This window comes from Phyllopteryx taeniolatus, chromosome 15 (genome assembly GCF_024500385.1).
Source record: "Phyllopteryx taeniolatus isolate TA_2022b chromosome 15, UOR_Ptae_1.2, whole genome shotgun sequence".
NCBI classification, from domain to species: domain Eukaryota; kingdom Metazoa; phylum Chordata; class Actinopteri; order Syngnathiformes; family Syngnathidae; genus Phyllopteryx; species Phyllopteryx taeniolatus.
Genome location: NC_084516.1, coordinates 934,627 through 957,593, shown reverse-complemented (window position 1 = coordinate 957,593; position 22,967 = coordinate 934,627). Strand labels below are relative to the sequence as shown.

The window sequence follows — 22,967 nt, the reverse complement described above, 5'->3', positions numbered from 1 at the left end:
GGCAGTTTTGTGAACAATTTATGGAAAGTGATTTGTTTTCGGGTCGAAGCTTACAAAAAACTTGCTGGAGAAAGGCAGGAAAAAGGAACTTTTAATAATTGACTATGACGACAAATAAATACCAATATTACCACAGTTGTGCCTTGAGATAAAAGTTTAATGTTCTCCTAATTCTTATCTTACATCATCTTTCCCGAAGGCAAACACCATTAATCCCAAAAAGTCAACAAAGATTTGTGTCATGTTTTTTATAATACTGTACTTTTTAAAAGCATACAATAATGACATCATTAAACAGAATGTCAAGAATTGAAATTGTTTCAATTCAATGGATTTTGTGCTGCTCCGTTTGGTGTGCGCACCTTGGCCACATGGGGGCAGTATACAACAGCCAGACAGAGAAACTCCACACGGAGACGGTCACGGCATCTCAGTAAACTGCAGTAATATTAGTGGCTCAATATAAAGAATACAGTAGACGCCTGTCAGCATCATTGTATTGTCGGGCTCCTGTTTGTGTTCAAACATCCGTTGCCGAGAACACCAATGCTCTTAGTTAGCCTGTGTATGGCGTTTTTGCAGTTTGTTCACAATAAGCTAAATGGGCTTCTTTAAGGCTAAGCTATGCGGTCGATTAAATACTGATACATACATTTAACATACGACACATTATTTACTGTTACTTAATGACTGCACGAGCACTTAAGCTAACAGGCACACTATCAATTCATGATCAATGATTAAAGAAGAAACGTAATTTCATTTCAATTTTAATGTTTGACAAAAAAAAATCCTTTGGACCACAATAATTTATTCTTTGTTGTTTTACACTTTGGTTGATGACAACTTTATACAAACAAACAGGTTATTGGCTTCATGCGTGCACACACACACACGAGACAGGAAGTGATGTCATCGTGACGTATGAAGCACCGTAACCTTAGCTCATGTGATCAGCCGCCTATTTACAACTAACATACAACCCTGGAAAAATTAAGAGACCAAAATGTTTTTTGTATCTGGGAGCTACGTTGTCAGTGGTTCATACAATCAAACAAAAATGTTCCATTTACACAAACGTAAACCTATAAACGTGCGGCACCATTGATGGATCGATCCACCTTCTAGTTCTATACCAATAAGTAGCAAAATCAATGCAGTGGTTTTAAACAGAGCAGAATATTAAGATCTTCTTGTTTCCACGGCGACACCTAGCTGACCTTGCCCTCCAGCAGCAGCAGCCTCAGAAGCGTCCTGGCGGCAGCCAGCAAGGCGCCGTGCAGCGCGAACTGGGCCGCCAGCGCCCCGAAGCCGCGGTAAAAGCCGGCCCAGCCCTCCTTGCGGCGGATGGCGTGGACGCAGTCAGCCAGGCCGTCGTACTGCGTGTTGACGGGCAGCACCAGCGGACTCCCGCCGTTCCCCGCGCCGGTCGCCGCCGGCACCGCGCCGTCCGTCGCGTCGATGATGGTGCGCGTGCCCTGCAGGCTGAGGCGGTGCAGCGTCGTCTCCAGCGGGTACGCCAGCGCGTCCGCCGCCAGCGTGCCTAACCAGGCCGCCGCCAGCTCAGGGAAGTGGGCCTCCAGCGGGTCCGCCGCCGGGCCGCGGCGTCGCTTCTCAGCGCGCCGGTGCAGCCACAGCGCCGCGCGCTGCACGGCGGTGGCCACGGCGTAGCGGAGGATGGCGTGGCACGCGGCGGGCAGCAGCAGGCTGCTGAGAGGGAGCAGGCGGTGGCTATGAGGGGCGCCCACGCCCAGCAGGCGGGCCAGGCCTTCGCGAACGCAATCCAGCAGCCCCGAAGACGACTCGTCGCGCGCGATTTCGCTCTGCGGAGGCACGGGAAGGCTCGTCAGCAACCCTTTGACTAACCACTCAATCACGACAGCACAATAAGCAATTAATCAGTTTGAACTCATTTAGCCCCAAAGATGTATTAATATATCTTTTAGAATCCCAACGTTAAGTGCCAACAAGGTATTGTACATTCGTTTTTTTCCGAGGGAAGGAATGCTGCTCTCCTGTCATTGTTCAGCTTGCAGATAATGTTAATGAGGCACTTTAAATATGAATCATTTGCATTAGATCTGCCCAAAGCAAATACTAAATGCTAACTTGCTTGTATTGTTGTTTAAAAAGGGCTAGCGCAAATGTATTGTGATAATGTATATTGAGTTAGGGGAATATTTTTCTTGCAGTTTGGGGCTTGTCCCATCAGGGGTCACTAGTGAGTCACCGCGTGATTCCTGTGGCGACGACCTTTACGCCCCAACATTTTTAGAGAGCCATCTATTTTGCACAGATGTCTGCTTAGGACATTAAAAAAAAAAAAAACTCCCACGGAACGTTTCCAACGAGGAATATTTCCCAAACTCCTAATTTCAACTCGCCATGGAACTTCACCAGAAACTTTTCAGAATTTTCTGCCCACTTTGCAACAAGCGACGAAAGACCGGGCGCTCACCTGCACAGTCTCGATGAGGCTGGAGCAGTAGAAAGGAAGTGCCACCGCCGCCGTCAAACTGTCAACAGGAAGTCAAAAGAAAAGTCTCGCTCAAGAAGGGAACGTGCTGACTGCTGACGGGCGTTGAGAGACAACAATCCAATGATGAAAAACAATAATAATAATCACGTGGCTTGACATTGTTCTGGTCATTTTCCCTGAGACAAAACAACTTCTTTTTTTCAGATATGTACATGAAACCTATGAAATGTGATGCGAATTCAATTCAACTCCAATTTGGAGTTCATTTGCCTTCCTTTTTAATTAATCTTGATTAATTCATTGCAACACCTTCTGGTGTGTGCGACTTTTGCCCACGGGGGTCGTACAATACAGTCATGCAGACGCAAACATAGAAGAGTTTCACAACTACTGTCAGTGACTTAGTAACTGCAGTAATATGAGTTTGTAATGTAATGTTATATTGTCTGCCTACATGCGCGCAGGCACCCTTTGTGTTCAAATAGCCGTCGCTTTCGGGGTTAGAACACTGTGACCCCGCTTCTTTGTTAGCATCAAGTTAAGCATAACTTTTTGGGTACGAATTGTTGACAGTCTGCCAAACTGCCGCCCCATTGTCAAGTGAGTCGAGTTCACTTCCACCGTGCAGCACTTGTATCTCAAATTTTTGCTTTCAAGTCAAAGCAAAAAAAAAAAAAATGGTCAGAACAATGGGTCAAACGCTACTGTTGGGCAATTTGGTGTGTAAAATGTGGTACAGGGTGAAAGAACGTTTGTGACATGGAAACAGCGATATTTTGCTCCCCCCACCCAAAAAAATCTCTCACAGGAGGTTTGAGCAAACTGACCCTTTGAGCAGGAAGTGCCCGGCCAACTGTTTGACGCTCCAGCGGTGAGGAATCTCCCTACGACCAGAAACGCAGCGTGTTAAGACCGTGACCCCGCCTCCTCCCTGCTTCCCAAAACCGTGCGTGCCGCTGGTTACCGTGGCAACGGCGTAAACTCGCTGATGATGCCCTCAGCTCCCAGCGTGACGCCGTGCACGATGAAGGTGCTGCCCATCCCCTTCCACAGCGCCCGCGGGCCCTGGACAGCGACGCCGGCGCTCAGCACATTTTGCCAACGGCGGCAATTTGGCAACATTTTCGCGGGAATTCACAGGAAGTGAGGAGAATGGATGTTAACCTTTTTTTTTTTTTTGCTGCCAATTAGCCCTCAATACGACTCCTGATAAAGTGAAAAGTAGGGCTGCAAAATTCTGGTCATTTTGAAAGTTGTCAACTTTCAAAATGGGAATTTATGGGATGAAACTTGAAAGTTGGAATATATTTGGGAGAAATATTTTGAGCATAATTCCGACTAAGTACAGCTGAATATCTGAAGCAGGCGCCGACAGATTGTGATTTGGTGAAGGCCACGCCCACTCCAATATTTGACAGCATAAAATTCCGATAATTATTCATTTTAAAAATAGATCATGAATCAAATAACGCATAGGACAATAAAGATATGAATTACAGGCAGAACATTGGACTGTTTTACAAAACTGTAACATTTGTTTAACTGCACAACAGAGAAAACTCAAAAATGGGCTCCTTCGCTGATGTTTGCCAATTTTCTTTGGAATGTTTGTTTGATCGTCGTCATCTTTGTCTTATGTTGTTGTAATGTGTCAAAAATATATATATGTGCCGATGAATCTGTTAGGCCCAAATACTAAAGTTTGAATCTGACACATCCCCATTCAATTCCTTTAAATTCCAGCGAAAAGATTTCCACAGTTGCCCATCTTCGTTTCCATATCAACTCAGGTGAAATTTTGCACGCGCCCGCCGCCCGCATACCTGAGCCTTGCTGATGGCGTACATGACGGCGAGGGCGCTGAACGGCGTCAGGTGGTCGCATCGCGCGTGGTAGTTGACCTGCGGGACGAACAAACACAAAAGGTCGCGGGCGAGCGGGCGCGGCCGGAGGTCAGCGCGGAGGAGGCTCACCTGACACTGGCGGCGGAAGACCACGCAGGGATGAGTCAGCACGTTCTCTGCAAAAAGACTGCACGCGCGCGCGTGTTATAACGGCTGTCCGTCACCCTGACAACGTGACAGCGCGGTCACACGATCACCTGACGAGTCCGATCCCGAAACCCGTGAGGCGATTCAGCTGCTCTGGAACCACAAACGCACCAATAAACAACAAATCACCTCAACGTGACGCCGTTATTTGGCCCATTAATCGAAGAATGCGATTCTTAAAAACTGTTTTCAATTTGCATCCCTTTATTTATTCACAACATTCTAGTATTATTTGCAACTGACAGTGCAGAAAATCCATGACGATTCAGTACGAAAATCGGCAAAAATGTTGATCATTCAGATGTATTTGAAGACGTCTTATTTTGAAAACAAAGACAATCAGTCTGGAAAAATGGACGATGACGGAATTCGGAGACATTTGACTGTTAATCCGGGGATTTGGATTTTAAATTAAACAAGGGTCCTAAGCGATTATCCAAATAGTTGTCAATTACGATCATCGATCAGTTGTCGATGAATTGTTACGCCTCCACGACTAACCTAATCTTGCCAAGTTAACCTCGTTAATTTAACCACGCTTGCCTGACATGGTTTACGATAACCAAACTAACTTAACCAACCCACTACCCTCCCCAATTGTTTTTCTTCTATCAATTTGTATAAACTTCTGATTAAATCCTGAACTGTTTTGATCCCCTCTATTTATGTCCTGTTTTCCCCTTTAAACGAGGAGAAAGGAAAACCGAGGGGTGACCCGTCCCGGTTCCACTTTTTTAGTTCCAATATGGGGCCTCGCCCTTTGACCTTACCTACAGCGAGCCGAACTTCATTTAACTAAGCCTACTGTTGCTACCCTAACCTGAATACATAAAAACCTCACTAAAACCTTTTTATTGACAAGGACACATTGACTGCTAATATCATAGCAATCTGTGTATTTTGTTGCATATTAGCCGTTTAACATGCAGCACTTAGAGATGCAATGACGGAAAGTGCTTTAGCAATCTAATTAACTGTGACCATCATCATCGTTGTTATTATTAGGATCCCAACAACCCCAAGCTAAGCTACGCTAAGATGAGCTAAGCTAAGCTAAGGTCCTCACCAGGCGGAGGCGGAGGCGGCGGGCCGCCGGCCTGCGCCGTCGCGTCCCAGTCGCGCTCCCCTGCGGCTCCGCCGGGCATCTCGTCGTAGAGCGGCGTCCGCTCCCCGGAGTGCAGGTTGCGGCTGCCGGGGATGTCCGGCGGCGTGGTGACCCAGTGGAGGTGCTGCGGCGGCTCCGCGGGGCCGCTCCGCAGCGAGTAGTGAGGAGGCTCGTCCCGGCCGCCGCGGTACGCGAGCCCGTCGAAGGTGTCCGGTCGCCTGGACGCCATGAGGAGGAGGAGGAGGAGGAGGACCACCGCGGCGGGACGCAGCTCGTCACAACGCCAACATGGACGAACGACGGCAATCAGTCAGCTGTCAACTCCCACCCGGAAGTTGAGGGCTTCAAGTTCTTTCTTGATGGCGGCAAAGGCGATTACCGCCACCTACCGGACTGGAGTGTGGCAAACGGGGGACCCTCTTTTTCCAGGCAACTCTCGTCGTCACGAAGACTCGTTGCCACCTTTGTATTTTCCAAATAAATATGAAAAAACATATTCATATTCGCCTTGACTGACATGTGAACTGAAGTGACATCCCATTCCTCATCGGTACGGTTGAATGTGACGTCGGGCCGCCCTTTGCAGCTCCGTCCGCGAGGCTTCTGGGAATTGATGAGCATTCTTCCAGAAGCGCATTTGTGGCGTCACACGCCCGTCTTGGACCACTGAAAATCAACCCAAACGTGTCAAGTTCATCCACCCTGCTTTGTTGTGTTGGAAGAGGAAAGTATTCCCATGCCGAAGCATTCAGAGTTCCTTCCACTGGAACTAACCCTGACCCTGACAAACGGGCCCGCAGCGCAATCCCCACTACGGTCAAGCCAGCGGACCCTAATTTTGCTCGTACTCGGCATTACGGTAATAAGCTGCGAAAGCCACCGTCAAAATAAAAGTCTACAAATAATACATGGAAGTCAAGGCGTACTGATTTAAAAAAAAAAAAAAGATTAGAAATGACCATTGCAAGAGCAGTCCACTTCGAGGGTCTCCACCAAGAGGTCCCATCCAAATCTGGTGTTGCATTTTAAAATAGTCCCCAGAAGGCGGTACAGTGAACGACTGGTTAGAGAGTCTGCCTCACAGTTCTGAGGACCCGGGTTCAATCCCCGTCCCCGACTGTGTGGAGTTTGCATGTTCTCCCCGTGCCTGCGTGGCTTTTCTCCGGGCACTCCGCTTTCCTCCCACATCCCAAAGACATGCGTGCTAGGTTCATAGAAGACTCTAAATTGCCCGTAGGTGTGACCTTGACTGAGTGCGAATGGTTGTTTGTTTGTATGTGCTCTGCAATAGGCTGGCGTCCAGTTCAGGGTGTACCCCGCCTCCTGCCCGATGATAGCTGGGATGGGCTCCAGCACACCCGCGACCCGCGACCCGCGTGAGGAGAAGCGGCTCAGACAATGGATGGATGGACGGAAGTCCCCAGAATTCTGCATATTTGGCAGTCATCAAAAAAAGTAAGTGTAGTGTCCCCCAGAACTGGACTAGTGTTGCAAAACCGAAATGATTTTTATTTTTTTTTAAATCAGGGGTAGTGACAGCGAAATATGCCGATTTCAGGGGACTTTTATTTTGAAATGCAATTATCAGATCTTTTGTCAAAGCTCTTGTCGTGCAGTCCTTGGTTGGCCTTACGTCCCGCAGATCTGGACTGGTCTTGCCATCCCAATGGGATTATGTTTTTATCATTTTTGGAACTAAATTATACTTGCAGTCATGTATACAGATTTTAAATCAACGATTTTTTTGGACTGCATCTCAAGGTTTGAATTGCAACCCTGGGACAATGTACCTTCTCTCGGAAGTGGACTGGTTGCATTATAACAGAGTTTATTTCAAAGAATCCTATGCAATGGGAAGCCTTGAGGCCCCCGTAGGCCTGCTATCGGCAGGCTTTTATTTTGAGCAATGTTGGTAAACAGCCTGCGCCACGGACACCTGACACCCAGGATTGGGATGGCTCAAGTATGCATGACAGATAGGAAGAAAATATTTGTGGAATTCTGATTTCAAGGTTATTTGAGGTTTGATGAAATGTGGGAAAAAGAAGACTGACGGGGTTGACGCATACAAACTTTAATGATTCCGGCATACGTAACGCTTTCTTTTCACATCACCAATCAGATTGGTCACTCAACAACAACAAGAAGACAATTTGCGGCATTTGTCGAACGACGACGTTGAACGTAAATGAGATGCCCTCGTTAAGGCAACGTGTGTTTAAGGCCCGTTTAACCTTCCGAGACCTCCCCCAAAAAGTAAACATTTTGGTTTCACATCTTTTCATTACATCACTAAAAAACCCAAACAAGACAAATTAGTCAGTCTGATTGTATCAAAGATGCTAAACAGATAGATAAAATGTGTAATCGTCGCTTGCTATGCTAACATTTACACTAGGAGCAGCTAGTTACTGTTAGCCTCTGTTGTCATGGCACAAAGAGCAAACACAATAAACGCTCTGAATTAACCTAATTAACCACTAACACAATGACATAAGAATGTACGCTTCTCTACAAAACGTTCACCAAGTAGCCACTAACTCGGCCGCTCAAATCTACGACTTGCTACGTGATCGCGTCGGTTCGACCTCCCTTCCAATTTTCCAGAGGTTTGCGCGCTCCCCTCGCAACGTTTGTTAGCGCCGGCTAAACAATCCGACGACGGCAAGCGCTAACGACAGGGAAGTGTTAATGACCTAATGACAGTGCTCTGTGATGTCCACCACCACCGCCTTGCGCCAGCTGAACAGGAAGTAGCCGGCGCCCGCGCCCGCCGCCACCGCCATGCACAAGTACGCGTTGTACGTCATGAAGACCAACATGAGGAGGTAGCTGACCACCACCTGGACGACGTGCAGCACGGTCTGCAGGAAGTGGGCGGGGCTTAGCATCCTCTGCCTGACAACACAGGATAGCATTAGCATTAGTCTTAGAATCAGTCTCAGCATTAGTGTTAACATTAAAGTTAGCATGAGTCCTAGTTAGTAGTATTAGTTTTACCATTACTTTTAGCATGTAGCATGAGTGTCCACATTCATCTTTGCATGTAGTATTACATTTAGCATTAGTTTTAGTGCAGAGCATTTGTCTTAGCATGCAGTATTGGTGTTAGCATCTATCTTAGCATTAGTGTTACCATTACTCTGAGCGTGTAGTATTAATGTTAGCATTATCCTTAGCATGTACTATTAGTGTTAGCATTGATGTTATGATTATTAGCATGTATTAATAGTGTTAGCATTAGTCTTAGCTTGTATCTACACATGTAAGAACAACAAAATTGTCAAGTAATGTAAACGCATGACAAGTGCTGACCTGTCAGTCAAATGAAATGCGCGCAACTCGATGCCACCTGATCAGCTCACACAAAATGTGCTGCGTGGTTCCCACTTAAGTTGGAAATGGCCTGATATTAAGTCAGTAACTAGATTGAGGTGAATGGTGGAATTTCATTTAGACAAAACTAGTGCTTTACCGCCGTCTTGTCGAGTGTTACGCTCCTAGCATTAGCGTGTGTTTGTTGTTGCCTACCCGACAGTCTTGTGCGTCTCCATGAGTACAGTGCCGTCGGCGCCGGGCAGCGGCATGCAGTTGTAGCGCACGTTGACCTGACTTCGACGCAGTAGCGCCTCCCGGCCCATCTTCAGACCCTCGTACAGGACGGCCAACAGGAAGACGCCAATGCACGCACCCACCATTTCTGATTGGAAGGCACAAAAGGAGGAGGCGGGGTCAAGTCAAATGAGGCGGAGTCGCAGGAGTCAAGGTGGCGTAAAGGTCACCTCCGGCAGAGTTGATGAGGAGACCGCTGAAGAGCAGCGCCACGTTCTGGTAGCCAAAGTAAAAGGTCATCGCCTAGGCGACCGAGTTAGCGTTAGCATCTGACGAGCGTGCTACACATTAGCGTGTTAGCCCGTGTGAGACCCCCTACCATGCCTCCGTGTCCCCCTCCGCTGGATCCGCCCCCGTGGTCATGTCCGCCCCCGTTGGTGGGCATGGGCGTGGCCATCATGGCGTGATCATGGTGGTGGGAGTGGTCCATCTCCATCGAGGTGTGGTTCATCACTAACACACACACACACACACACACACACACCTTTAACAGTGCAGTCCAGTCTTGTCCCATTTAGTAGTCCAGTTGAGTAAAGACTGGTCCAGTCCAGTCTAGTCTTAGACCTTAAAGCAGTCCAATCCGGTCTCGTCAAGTCTAAACGATTTTAATCCAGTCCAATCTAGTCTTTGACCTTTAAGCGGTCCCGTCTAGTAAAGTCTAGTCCAGTCCAGTTGAGTACACTCCAGTGCAGTTTAATATGTTCTAGTCCAGTCCAATCTAGTCTTTGATATTTAAGATCTCCAGTCCAGTCTAGTCCGGTTTGGTGCAGCATAGTTTAGTCCATTCTAGTCCAGTTTAGTAGGATGTAATCCATTCAGGTTAAATCTAGTCTGGTCCAGTCCAGTCTTGTCTAATCTAGTCTTTTGACTTTTAAGCAGTCCAATCCAGGCTATCTAAAACTAGTCCTCTCCAGTCTATTCTACCCCAGTCTTGTTCAGTCCAGTCTGAACTAGTATAGTCCTGTCCTAGTCCTATTTGATCTTTAAGCGTTCCAGTCAAGTCTAGTCCAATTCAGTCTAATCGCGTCTTTGACCTTCAAGCAGTCCAATCAAATCTAGTCTCGTCTTGTCCAGTGTAGTAATCTAGTCCAGTCCAGTTGAGTCTAATCCGGTCCAGTCTAGTCTAATCTAATCTTTGACCTTCAAGTGGTCAAATACAGTACAGCCAAACCTAGCTCAGTCTACCCTACTGTAGTGTAGCATAGTCTAGCCTAGTCCTGTCCAGTCTAGTCTTTAACATTTAATCGGTCCAATCAGGTCAAGACTATTCCAATTTATTACAGTACCATCTGGTCTCGCCTTTGACCTTTAAGCAATCCAGTCAACACCAGTCAAGTCCTGCCCAGTCCAATCCTGTCCCCTCTGGTGTTTGACCTTTAAGCGGTCCAATCCAGTCTGGCCAAGACCACTGTAGTCTAGTTTAGAATAGTCATCTAGTCTAGTCCAGTTCAGTCCGGTCCAATCTTGGAAAGTCTAGTCTGGACAAGTCCAGTCTAGCACAGTCCAGTCTGGCCTAGTCTAGTCCAGTTTAGATCAGCAGCCAGCTGAGTGTTTAGCTGCTTCGTTGTCCTCGAGAAAAACAAAAAAACACAAACAAACTCATTGGAAAATTCAACGTCCAAAACTCATCAAATTCTAGTAGCTGTCACGTCACTGTTTGTGCTTCATCAGCCAATCGGAGCCCCTGCATCGTCGTCGTCATGACGATGAAGATGAAGCCTCATTTCGCTGACAGCGAGCAGGCGCTCGTACGTAATCCGATTGGCCGTGGGGCCTCGGGCAAAAAGAGGGCGGCGGCCAATCAAATCAGAGCTCGTTAAGAGAAGCTTTGTGAGCACACGTTGTCCTAAGAGCGAAAACTTTGGCTATTTGGAGAAACATCCACTCATTCTCTACTCACGATAGAGCGATTTTTATACACTGGACATACGTAGTTTCTCAAAATCATTTTGTAGTCGACGCCGAACGCAATCAGTGATCATTACCGCCGACATAGCGGACTAAGGTCGCCCTTAAAATGTCCACTCAACGTCCCTTTGTTGTGATTCAGGAGTCGGGAATGAGTCCCAACTCACCATATGTTGATTTTTAATTAGTGCCTAAAACGTCCTGGAAATAAAAAATCCCGACTCCCTATGCGGTCATTATATAGTTGAGTCACACTCCCACAGCGCAACAAAATGAGACTTTAACCTGTCATCTGCGCTTCGTGCAACCTTTGATCGCCACCAAAGCTTATTGTGCGTGCGTCAGGTGACAGGAAGTGATGTCAATCAGTCAGCGCCTCCTTTCATGCTATAATACAATGTAACAATGGCTATAACAACATCAACACATCAAAGTCTTACATACATTACATTATATATATATATATATATATTTATATATATATATATATATATATATGACTGAGAATTACAACGTCTTTGTAATAAATATTTTGTTGATATTCTTGCTCTATGTGGGACGAAATACTTTGCTCAGTCCCCCCCAAAAATCCATCCATCCATCCATTTTCTGAGCCGCTTCTCCTCACGCGGGTCGCGGGCCTGCTGGAGCCCATCCCAGCTATCATCGGGCAGGAGGCGGGGTACACCCTGAACTGGTTGCCAGCCAATCGCAGGGCACATACAAACAAACAACCATTCACACCTAGGGGCAATTTAGAGTCTCCAATTCAGGCATGTTTTTGGGATGTGGGAGGAAAGCGGAGTGTGCCCGGAGAAAAGCCACCCAGGCACGGGGAGAACATGCAAACTCCACACAGGCGGGGCCGGGGATTGAACCCTGGTCCTCAGATCTGTGAGGCAGACGCTCGAACCAGCTTTTTTAAGCGCTCTATAAATAAAATTTAGCTGAGTTTCTTACGTTTTTATGCAATAAACTCATAAAATAATCCATAAGTGAAGTCATTAATCTGAAGTCAGTAGACTTCTCACTAGTTAATCACAACAAGGTAAGCCTGCAGAGGTCACTGACACGAAAAGAAACTTCACTGACCTGGACGACTTCTGCGAATTCTTCTTCGCGGCTTTAACTGTGGCGCCAACACACGAAGCAGACCAAAACAAACAAAAAACACGTTTTTGAAAGATGACAAAGCAAAAGTGGTGAAAAGGATGTCAACTAGTCGCGGGTTGCTGGTCGCCGTCTCGTCGTCTGAGGACCGAGGGTCCACTTCCGCCAGTGACGTCACCACGCATGGCCGACGGGAGGAGCGTGACACAGAAATGGACCAATCGGACGCGGCTTGAGCGCAGCCACGTCGCCGTGTTGCTTAGGCGAAATCACGTGACCTCGGTTCCAGCCACGAATGGGAAACTGACGCCTACTGTTACCTTGGAGACCTTTGGAGTTATTGCATCATCGCTGCCATCCATTTTCGCTGACTGCGGGTCGCGGGCTGCTGGAGCCGATCCCAGCTATCTTCGGGCGAGTGGCGGGCTACACCCTGAGCCGGTCGCCGGCCAATCGCAGGGCACATAGTAACAACCAATATATATAACAACATTCACAATCGCAATTGAGAGTCTCCAATCAACCGAGCACGCATGTTTTGGGGAGGGAGAAAAGCCCCCCAATGCAAATTCCACACAGGCGGGCCCGGGATTTGAACCCGGCTCCCCACAACTGTGAGGCAGACGTGCTAACCAGTCGGCGTTATTCCATCCCTTGTCACTAAATTAAAACGCAACCAACCAAACGAAAAAAAAACGATTTAAGATGTTGCACCTTGGTATGTTGTAAGTCATAATTAAGCCACAGTAATATTTAACAAAAATATTTAAAACGATATACGATATGATTCATTATAACACACCCAATATGGAGTGTAGTGTTAATATGCGCAAGATCCATATTATAAACTGACTACTAATTAAGCAATACGTTTTAATATGGATAATACTGGTTTTACATACTTTATATCCAACACAGCGAAGAATATGGCATCTGGGGCGAGTACCAAGGGGTCAGGTACTCGTGAAAGCTGCCAATACCCGGCCACTGATATTGACAACTCGAACAAGTCCTCCTCGCCAGTAGTCCGCGCTCCGCTGCGGGGGTTGACACGTTCGTGCACGTCGGAAAGAAAGGTTGTTCACAATTATCTGTCAACGTGTTCATTCAAATTGCATGTCTCGCAGCTCCGAGCGATATCGCTTGCGGCGAACATCCGTCGTCTTTTTACAGGCGCAAAGAACAATAACCTAGTTCTGCTTGACCCTTGATTCAAGAGTTATGCTCACTTTCTTCTTTCTGTAGCTTTGCTCTGTCCTGGATGCTGTCTTGAGATTCAGGACTTCTGAAGCCCCCTCTCCCCCCCAAAAAAACAACAATCTGTTCACCAGCGCAAACATGAATGCACTCATACTCCTAGCCCCCGCTGGCAACTAAAGCGAGTACACCTCTCGGTGAAAACGTCCACATTTGGCCAAATTCGTAATCCCTCCCTGGTGTCATGTGACTCATTAGACGTTAGTACGTCACAGGTGTGAATGGGGAGCCGGTGAGTTCAATTTGGTGTTCTGTCATTTTCACAGGGGTGTGCTCACTATTGTTGCCAGTGGTTACAAAAATAATGGCTGTGGGTTGGTATTTTGATTCAATTAGCAAATTTTCAGTAATTTCTTCAGTGTCACCCCTTTAAAAAACCATGTAAGGGGTGTGCTCACTTTTGTGAGATACACTTTAATTTCTCTGTATTACATTTTGTTTTGACATCACAATCATCATTACTAGTGACCCGATTCATATTTATAGACATTTATCAACATCAGCACCACTAACACAAACAGGAAGTCACACTCAGCTGGGGAGAAGTTTCAAAAGAAAAGCCTCCACTCAGCTGCCAATCAGAGGACAGCAGAGACTAAAAGAAGAATAACTTAATAGGACACGTTCAGGAAATACAACCAAAATGAACACAATTTCTACATTTCCAAACAACAACAAACACAGGAAGTAGCGCTACACTAGCAATGCTAACGCTAGCCAGTTAGCCAGCCACACGATAGTTTGCGTGAAACTCGGGCTGGATGTCGCACACGCGGCGCAGGAGGTCACCCAGCACCACGTCCCGGTTGCCACGGTAACTGGCCTGGATGCGACCCATGCGCTCGGCCGTGTCGCGGTCCACCTCCACCGCGCTGTTGCCGTGGGAACCCAGTGCCTGAACACAATAGCATACGCATAGCACACACAAGTATTACAGCATATTACTGCCGTACTAGCAAACTGGCAGCAGTAGTTTGTACTAGTACATTTGCAATAGGAGTAGTGGTGGTCATTATCAGGAGTACTATAAAGTAGTGGTATATGATCTATACTTAGCAGTAGTAGTATTTCAATAGTAGTGGTACTAGTGGTATATTTTCAGTCATAGTACTAGTTTTTTGAGAACCTATCCCGTTATTTGCTGCAAAACTGGTGTGCTCAGGCCAAAGCAATAAGAGTAGTACTTTGGCGCTAGTGACCATGTTGAAGTGAATGGAGGAGCTTCACTGGGACAGAAGTAGTGCTTTGCCACCATTTTGAGGAATCTTCATGCCAGAGAAATATGTCAAAGTGAGTTAAGGAGTTTCATTAAGACCAAATTAGTGCTTTGCCACTATCTTGGTACCAGAGAACTCGTGAGTTGAGGAGTTTCATGAAGACAAATAACGCTTTGCCGCAATCTTGAGGCATCTTGGTGCCAGGGAGCCATGTTAAAGTGAGTTGAGAGGTTTCATTTGGAAGGGGGAAAAAAATCATTGTGCTTTTCCACTATCTTGATGCCGGGAAACTATGTTAAAGTGAGTTGGAGTTTCATTTAGATAGTAGCACTTTGTTTTCTTCATGAGGAATCTTTCAGCGAACTACGTCGAGTTGAAGAGTTTCATTTTGACAGAAGTAGTGCTTTTCCGCCATCTTGTGGCATTCACATGCAATCGGACCGAAACCTGCCTTGAAGCGCAAAATACTGTGAGGACTTGACCACAGAATGCCACAGAATGGCAGCAAAGCACGAGACGAAGCGCTTCAGCGGGCTCCCACAGTTCCATGACACGTCCAGAGAAGAAATAGTGAGTATATTGGTAGAAGGACGATGAGGATGAAGCTGCCAGGCAAGAGAGCGAGAGGAAGACCAGAGAGAAGGTTGATGGATGTCGTGAGGGAAGACATGAGGGCAGCCGGTGTTGGAGAGGAGGATGCAGCAGATGGAAAAGGAGGACGCGCTGTGGCGACCCTCAACGTGACAAGCACAAAGGAAAAGATGAATGTGCCACTAGATGGCGACGACACTATTATTTATTGATTATTATTATTTTGTATATTTATTATCAGAGGCTTTGACCTGAGCACAAAAATGGCACAATTAGTAAATGAGCTTATGTGGAAGCGGTGCCGGTGGACGCGTCCTCACCGCCGCCTCTTTGGTTTTAAACTCTTTGTCCCTCTGCAGTCGGTATTGTTCAATCTCAGCTTGAGCTTCTTCTTTGGCTTGCTTCAGACGCCGGTTTTTACCTGCAACGTCGTCATCATCATCATCATCATCATCATACCCCTTGACGATGGCATGATATTATGCAACGACAGGGTTGCATTCAAATCAAGCAAATGGTCACTTCGCGGACAATGTCACGTGACGTGACGGCACCGACTCTCAGAGAGAAGTAGTTGCACGTGACCCCCCAAAATGTCGACGAGTACGAAGGTCGATGAAATGTGCAGTTCCGTCGGGCGCCGTGGCCGCTCGTCGCTGGGATGGCGGCTCACGAGATGGAACGCAATTGAGAGGATGAAGAGCGAGGCCTCGCGGCCTCGGATTTGCGGTTTTCGACGGTTCGACTCACGTTTGCGGGCTTCGGCCACCTTCTCCGCGGCTCTCTTCTCGGCCTGCAGCAGCTGCTGGATGCCCTGAGACTGACTCGCCATCGTGGACCAAAGACGACCTCGAGAAGCTCAACGTCGGTCGTCTTTCAGTCTCCCGTGCCTCAATGATGTGGGGCGTATTTCCGTCTACGCCACGGCCTGGACGTCTCTCAATGGCGCGGCGCAGTCAGCTGACACCATCCGACGTCACGTCACATGACCTGTCAGGAGAATACTACCCGGATGTTTGCTAGCCCCGCCTCGTTTCCGCATACGCTCGTGAAACTCGCGAAAATTCGATGAGAACGTTGCTACTAATAACGAGTTTACATACACGACATAACGACTTCATCAACGCAATACAAAATAATATAATTATGATATATGAATATCTCCAGTTCTTCCCCAATCCATAGGATCGTATTCTCAACTCGAGGGGGGGAAGGGGAGGGGGGCTCTTCCCTCCTTCGTTTCCGCCGTGAGCGTCGCGGACGAGCTTCTGCCACTTTCCAGCGTCATCTTTCCTTTTCCACTGTGCTCTGCCGTCGTCATCCATCAGAGATGACTACCCCTTTTTATTTGCTTCGTCAGCTGTCTGTATGTCTAGATTTTGACATTTTTTCCCCACGTTTCTCACCTCTTTTACGCCGTTTGAGCACGACTCTGCCTCACTTCCTGTTTCCGATATTGACTGATCGCTCATCCGAGGCGCTGCTGCCATCTGCTGGTGATTTGTATGGCAGAAAAAAAGGATTCCACTCTTCAAAGTCCCAGTGGAGCTGCGCCAGGCCCTTCTCAGCCCCGCAATTGAAAAACAAAACGTAGTTGACGTGTTTTTCGTCATTGACGAATTTGTCCATGGCAGGAAAAGAGTTTTTTTTTTTTTTTTTTTAAAACGTCATTTAATTCAATATTCTTTATCATACCACTAGAGGGCGCCCACACAACGCACTTTGACCCCCCCTGGTTTAGAGCGTCTACTGTATTTGCAAAAAATGATCAAAATACCAACAAACGATCCTTTACAATCTATTTGGTCTCAGTTTTTTTCTAGAGCCGAATATTGGCCCAATGGTGAATTCATCTCCCTATTACTTGAAAAACAGGAGCATGTTTTTTTTCCATTAGTGTTCAATACACTTGAATAAGTTCGTCCCAGCGCTCGAGCGGCCACACCCCGTTTTCTTGGACGTTGCTGGGCGACGACTTCCAGTCCCACGCCCTCTGCGGGACGCGCCACGCGGCGGCGCCGTAATTGGCCGTCACGTAGTCCAGCGTCTCGCACGGAACTCCCACTCGGACCTCGGCCAGCTCGGCCCAGCACAGCGAGAAGCGCGGGAACGTGTACCTGCGGCGCCAGAGGAACGGACGCGTTCACAAACACCGCCGCTGCCGCCGTCGTCGTCGTCAGGGCCACCTACTTGAACTTTCTGCCACTCTTGGCCTGCGTGCCGCCGTTCCAGCTCAGGTGGCCGTCCCGATAGAAGAAGAAGACGTCCAGCTTGACGCCGTCCCTCACGAAGGACAACTCCAGACTGTCCTCCACCTGACCGCCAAAATCAAACACCAGACGGGAGACGTTCTAAAATAAAACTCATCAAACGAATGAAGTTTAAAAGGTTAAAACACTAATGAAATCGACGGTCACCTTGCCGAACTTGTGTTTGAGTGACAGGCCAACGTCCTGGAAGGCCGTGATGACGTCGGGGCGGAAGTCGCCGATGAAGATCCCGATGTCCACGTCGCGGCTGTACGAGATGAAGCCGCATTGCCGGAACCAGCCTGCGGGCGGCCACGGCTGCGATATGAGCTGCTTCTGCCGCCGTCAGCGATTCTTTCATCACTTATTTCTTTTTCTTTTTTTTCATGAATTTTCTTTCAGCAATAAGTAACTCACAAAAAGTTAGTGAGGGGGAACTCATGCAATGAGAAATCAAATGCAGCCATTGTCCTTATTATCTGTTAGTGATGGCAGCGTCCCCGTTTTCTATGTTCAGTCCATCCATCCATCTTCTTTACCGCTTCTCCTCACACGGGTCGCGGGAGCGCTGGAGCCTATGTCAGCCATCTTCGGGCGGGAGGCGGGGCTACACCCCGAACCGGTCGCCAGCCAATCGCAGGGCACATAGAAACAAACAACCATTCGCACCTACGGGCAATTTAGAGTCTTCAAATCAACCTAGCACGCATGTTTTTGGGATTTGGGAGGAAACCGGAGAAAAGCCACGCAGGCATGGGGAGAACATGCAAACGCCACACAGGCGGGGCCGGGATTTGAACACCGGTCCCCAGAACTGTGAGGCAGATGTGCTAATCAGTCGCCCGCCGTGCCGCCTATATTCAGTCCACTTTTCTCATTCCTTTTCAAATTGTGTCTGTTTTCCTTCTTCCACCGCTCCTCGGTCAGGCTTCCACTTCGTACCGTAATCTCGTCATGACTTTTTGCTAACTGATGGCCGCACTTAAACAAGACACTCGTCCTCTTTTTGTATTGTGGCTCACGATCAATTCCCCAAGTAAAGTATCTGATCGTAACCTGATTTAATGCTACGCAGTGTTAGCCTGCTGAAATAATAATACATTTGATTGATTTAGCGCTTTGCAATCATAGTAATTTTAGCCTGCTCTGTCTAAGTTTTTGACCAAAATAAAAAACCTAAAATTGAAAAATTGGTTACGTTTATGAGAAGTGGAAGTTTGGTCACGTGCGTTAGTAAAACTACGTTAGCTTATTCACCGCTACAATCGGTCCGGACCACGACCGCCATCCATAAACCCGAATAATGAAATATTAAAATCTAACTCAGTTCTGGGGCCTGGGTTTCAATTCGGCGGCTTTTACCCAGGCAGGTTCCGCTGCTGATCCAGAAGGGGACGTCCAGACGTGCGAGCGTTTTGGCGGCCAACCGAAGCAAAGACTTGGCTTTGTTACGAAAGTCCAGCGCCTCGGGAGACGAGTCGTCAGGGTAGAGCTGCGCAAACGCAAACGCGTCAGTCGCCGTCATGTGACCAAAATAAGAGGTTAAAGGTCAAACCTGCAGGAAGCGCCGCGCGTCCCGGTAGCGGCACTCCAGGAAGCGAGCGCGCCGATGCTGAGCCAGGAAGTCGGAGATGTTCCGAGGGACGGCGACGTCCAGGCCGTCCACCGCCGTCAGTACCAGCCGCGGCCTGAGGGGGGGGGGGGCGTGGCAGAATGGAGGCATTAACTCGTTTCACGCCATCGCCACGCCACGGCGTCGTGACGTCACCTGTCGTAGGCGCCGGCGTGGCGCCCGAACTCCATCAGCGCGAAGGGCGCAAAGCCGCGGTCGGCGTCGGCTTTGAGGCGCAGCGGGCCGTGCCACAAGTAGTCGCCGCTACGCTCGTACAGGATCACCAGCTAAAAACAAGACAAAGCCACAAACGGGGCCTAACCACTCCGAAAAAGCGACATCGCTCGCTGTCATCCGTGTGTGCCGAAAAATATCCGCATTTCGCCCTCCAAGAACCGCGCTTCAAACTTAGCAAAGGAAGTTCATTTTCTTGTTGCTTCGTCTGTCTACGTTTAAGTGATTTCGCACAGGTTGCATTTGTTGTTGTTTAGTTCAAGTTATACAGGTGCATGGCGATTCGTTGCAGCTGAATTTAGTTCGGTGGTTCAATTCCAAAAGCAAAACTCTATCGAGAGACATACACGACACGTGCTCCCGGTGAAATATTGATTTTGTTCAATAGCTGTAGAACTTTGATGATTATAGCCGACAGAAAATGAAAGCCCCAAATGCACCATTGCTAGACACGAGAATATTACGGAACAAACAATGAAGAGGATTTCCAATGTAGGAATTTGCCCTCTGAAAAGCGCTTCATGAAGCAAGATCAAACTCAAGGCCCGGGGGCCAGATGCGGCCCGCCACATCGTTTCATGTGGCCCGCAAAAGCAAAACATGCTCGCCAACTTTTTGCTCAAATCTGCACCCAAATTCCAAATTGTCATCATAATCAACAATAATGTTGAGATAGTGCATTTTTATGTGACCAAACCCTTCTTTTGTGTAATGGTAATAATATGATTTGGTGATTAAACATTTATATGGTTACTCTGAGGGAAATCATAACTACAATGCGGTCCGAGACAAAACTGAGTTTGACACCCCTGATTTTCGAGATGATGTATACGTACTGAAAGAAATGGACTTTTCTGCTGTACCTGTGCACATTTCCATTTCATTTTTTGGTCAACTTGACATTCATGCTCTTACTAAGAAAAGAACGAAAGTTACTCACCAGTTACGCATTAGTTGAGTATTTTATTCACTGAATACTTACCGATTCAAGTCATTATTTGGAGGATATATTTTGACTTTAGTCCTACGAATCTAGTCAACTCTGACTTGAGTCCAATTTGCGGCGACGAGCCACCCGGTCAACGACTAGTTCGAAAGCCCTGACGCAACGTTTGGCCCCGCCCACCTGGATGAAGTAACCATGGAGGCGGAGCACAAGATGCAGGGGGATGTCCTCCCCGGACAGTAGGTCTAAGCTGGCCAATCGGGGGTCTTCTCCTCGCACCTCCAGCACCTCGAAACCTTTCTCCTCGGCGGCCAATCGGAAGGCGGCCTGCCGAGAAAGCGACTGTGGCAAACGGAGCGGACGAGCGGACGCCGCGACCGCCGGACTCCCGTCGTACTCACGTCGTACGTCCGCGCGCCGGCCAGCAGCCCGAAGGACGTGACGGCTCGCCCGCCGCACAGGAAGCCGCAGCGAGCCTCCGTCGGCGGCCGCTCGCGCTCCAGCGGCCCGAGAACGGCGGGGTCGGCCAGGAACAGCGGCAGGCGGAAACGCCGCGACAGGCGCAGGAACGTCTTCACGCTTTGCTGAGGACACGCGGCGTCGCTCATTATGCGCAAAGGAAGGCGGCATCTATCTTTCGGGACTCACCCATTGGAGGTGGCTGGCGGTCACGTGACCCGGCGTGCGTCCCGGGATGCGCGGGCCAGCCTGCAGAAGACATCGCCGGTCACAACAGTCATTGTCTGTGAAATTCAGCGTGGTAAAAGCACCGCAATGGCCGACAGACGCCAGTAGACGGCCGTGAATCTCGGCTTGTCGTGTGCCGGATGAGGGAGAGAAATGGCACGAGATTGGAGGTCGATATGTGCCACGTAAACAAGTACGTGTCGCGGGAAGAAGTCGAACTCGTGAGAAAAGTGGACGCAGCTCGTGGAGTGGATGGCCAACGGCAACTGACGTTCAACTCCAGCCATGCAGCGTCGCCTACCACGCCTTTCTTAGTTGGATATCTGTCAATAAATCGCCTTTTACCGCCTTGTTTCTGTGGTTTGTGGTGTCACAAAAGCAGCAAATATTAAGGGTCAAAGTCAGCGTTGCGCTTGACACGTTTCTGTAAAAGACAAAACACAAAGCTGCTTTTTTGGGTTTTGGTGAAACCGAGCTATGTTCGACTGCTGATTGCGAAGGAACAAAACACTTTATTTTTCAAGATGCTCTTTCTTTCTTTGTCACACAACACAAGAAATAATCTGGAAAGATCTGGAAAACAGCCGGTCATATGGCCAAGGTGGGTCAATTCAAACGCCACACCGCGGTCCGCACGTGTTACAACAGCTAGACTGGCCTGCCTGCAGTCCAGACCGGTCTCCCGTTGAAAATGCGTGGTGCATTATGAAGCGTCAAATACGACAACGGAGACCCCGGACTGTTGAACAGCTGAAGCTGAGAATAAGCAAGAATGGGAAAGAATTCCACCTACAAAGCTTCAACAATTAGTGTCCTCATTTCCCAAATGTTTATTGAATGTCGTTCAAAGAAAAGGTGATGTAACACCGTGGTAAACATGACCCTGTCCCAGCTTTTTGGGAACGTGTTGCAGCCATCAAATTCTAAGTTCATGATTATTTTGCTAAAAACAATCAAGTTGATCAGTTTGAACATGAAATATCTTGTCTTTGTAGTGTATTCAATTAAATATAGGTTGAACGTGATTTTCAAATCATTGTATTCTGTTTTTCTTTATGTTTAACACAATGTCCCGACTTCATTGGAATTGGGGTTGTAATCGGAAAGGCACAAATCGGGGAGAGGGGATTTGGAAAACTTGTTTTTGAATCAATAACTCCGCATGAAGAAGGATAAAGTTAATGGAATATTCTAAATGATTTGAATCATTTGGCTTACTGTAGTAACAAGTAAGATCTTTCATCGCGAGGGGAGGGTATAGGGGCCTTTATGGAGTCCAAGCGCCAAAGAAATAAGCCACTAGATCAGAACAAAATTGCTTTGTGAAAAATGGAACAATTGTTTCGGAGTCATTTCCACAGAAAGGGCAAACAGCATTCATGTTGATACATTTGGAAATCTAATAATTAGCCCAAATTTTTAGGGTCAAGGTGCATCTCCTCAATCTGAGAATTGCAGAAAAACTTTCCTTTTGGAATCCGTTACGATTACAAATCCATCCCATTTGACATAAGAATGGGTTCTATTCGAGCATTTTCACCACACTTAGTTGAAATGTTTGTTCACGAGTCGAACCAGACCATTGGCGAGAGCACGAATGACTAATTAGAATGTTTCCAAACTGTGTACATGTAGGCAGTGGAATTACGTCACAGGGAAGGGCAGCTGACCTTGGTGACGTAGTTCCGGTAGTAACGGAGCTGAAAGAGCAGGAAGACGCAGCTGCTCGCCACCAGCAGCGCCAGCAGCGCCGTCCGGTTCACGCGAGGCATCCGCGCCTCGTGTCCGCCGAACGGCAGCTCGGCTTCGGCTGTGACTGTGAGCGCGAGTCGGACACGAGCCCAGAGTCAGCCGGCCGCCATCTTGGACGCTCGGGCCACTCAGGGGGCGGGGCTGCCACTTCCGCTTC

At 47.9% G+C, this 22,967-nt stretch overlaps 4 protein-coding genes across 8 annotated transcripts; all 4 read right to left on the bottom strand.

Annotated features, from left to right (window-relative positions):
* Window positions 1-754: 754 nt before the first annotated feature.
* Window positions 755-6,083, bottom strand: slc25a46 (solute carrier family 25 member 46). Of its 2 annotated transcripts, XM_061800281.1 has the most exons (8): window positions 5,597-6,076; window positions 4,581-4,623; window positions 4,453-4,510; window positions 4,303-4,380; window positions 3,444-3,544; window positions 3,307-3,363; window positions 2,459-2,516; window positions 755-1,823 (listed from the first exon to the last, which is right to left on the bottom strand). In XM_061800281.1, the coding sequence occupies exons 1-8, from the start codon at window positions 5,862-5,864 to the stop codon at window positions 1,212-1,214; spliced, it is 1,275 nt and encodes a 424-aa protein (XP_061656265.1). In that variant the 5' UTR covers window positions 5,865-6,076; the 3' UTR covers window positions 755-1,211. The 2 variants fall into 2 exon arrangements, with proteins under 2 accessions (XP_061656265.1, XP_061656264.1); XM_061800280.1 differs by having other exon boundaries at window positions 4,303-4,510; window positions 5,597-6,083.
* A 1,610-nt stretch (window positions 6,084-7,693) lies between these two features.
* On the bottom strand, window positions 7,694-12,477 carry slc31a1 (solute carrier family 31 member 1). Of its 2 annotated transcripts, none has more exons than XM_061800282.1 (5): window positions 12,248-12,477; window positions 9,567-9,700; window positions 9,418-9,490; window positions 9,167-9,335; window positions 7,694-8,533 (listed from the first exon to the last, which is right to left on the bottom strand). In XM_061800282.1, exons 2-5 carry the CDS (start codon window positions 9,696-9,698, stop codon window positions 8,332-8,334), a joined length of 576 nt encoding a protein of 191 aa, XP_061656266.1. In that variant the 5' UTR covers window positions 9,699-9,700; window positions 12,248-12,477; the 3' UTR covers window positions 7,694-8,331. The 2 variants fall into 2 exon arrangements, with proteins under 2 accessions (XP_061656266.1, XP_061656268.1); XM_061800284.1 differs by lacking the exon at window positions 12,248-12,477 and adding an exon at window positions 11,323-11,456.
* A 1,518-nt stretch (window positions 12,478-13,995) lies between these two features.
* On the bottom strand, window positions 13,996-16,220 carry atp6v1g1 (ATPase H+ transporting V1 subunit G1). Its single transcript, XM_061800285.1, has 3 exons — window positions 16,081-16,220; window positions 15,651-15,751; window positions 13,996-14,417 (listed from the first exon to the last, which is right to left on the bottom strand). The coding sequence occupies exons 1-3, from the start codon at window positions 16,160-16,162 to the stop codon at window positions 14,244-14,246; spliced, it is 357 nt and encodes a 118-aa protein (XP_061656269.1). The 5' UTR covers window positions 16,163-16,220; the 3' UTR covers window positions 13,996-14,243.
* fktn (fukutin) lies at window positions 16,079-22,967 on the bottom strand. 3 transcript variants are annotated; one of them, XR_009792169.1, is made up of 11 exons: window positions 22,729-22,967; window positions 21,020-21,079; window positions 20,773-20,955; window positions 20,552-20,698; window positions 19,348-19,478; window positions 19,135-19,267; window positions 18,942-19,071; window positions 17,748-17,881; window positions 17,521-17,645; window positions 16,737-17,447; window positions 16,079-16,334 (listed from the first exon to the last, which is right to left on the bottom strand). XR_009792169.1 is itself a non-coding variant. In XM_061800279.1 (10 exons), the coding sequence occupies exons 1-10, from the start codon at window positions 22,828-22,830 to the stop codon at window positions 17,231-17,233; spliced, it is 1,362 nt and encodes a 453-aa protein (XP_061656263.1). In that variant the 5' UTR covers window positions 22,831-22,967; the 3' UTR covers window positions 16,079-17,230. The 3 variants fall into 3 exon arrangements, 1 of the variants encoding a protein (XP_061656263.1); XR_009792170.1 differs by having other exon boundaries at window positions 16,079-16,320; XM_061800279.1 differs by having other exon boundaries at window positions 16,079-17,447.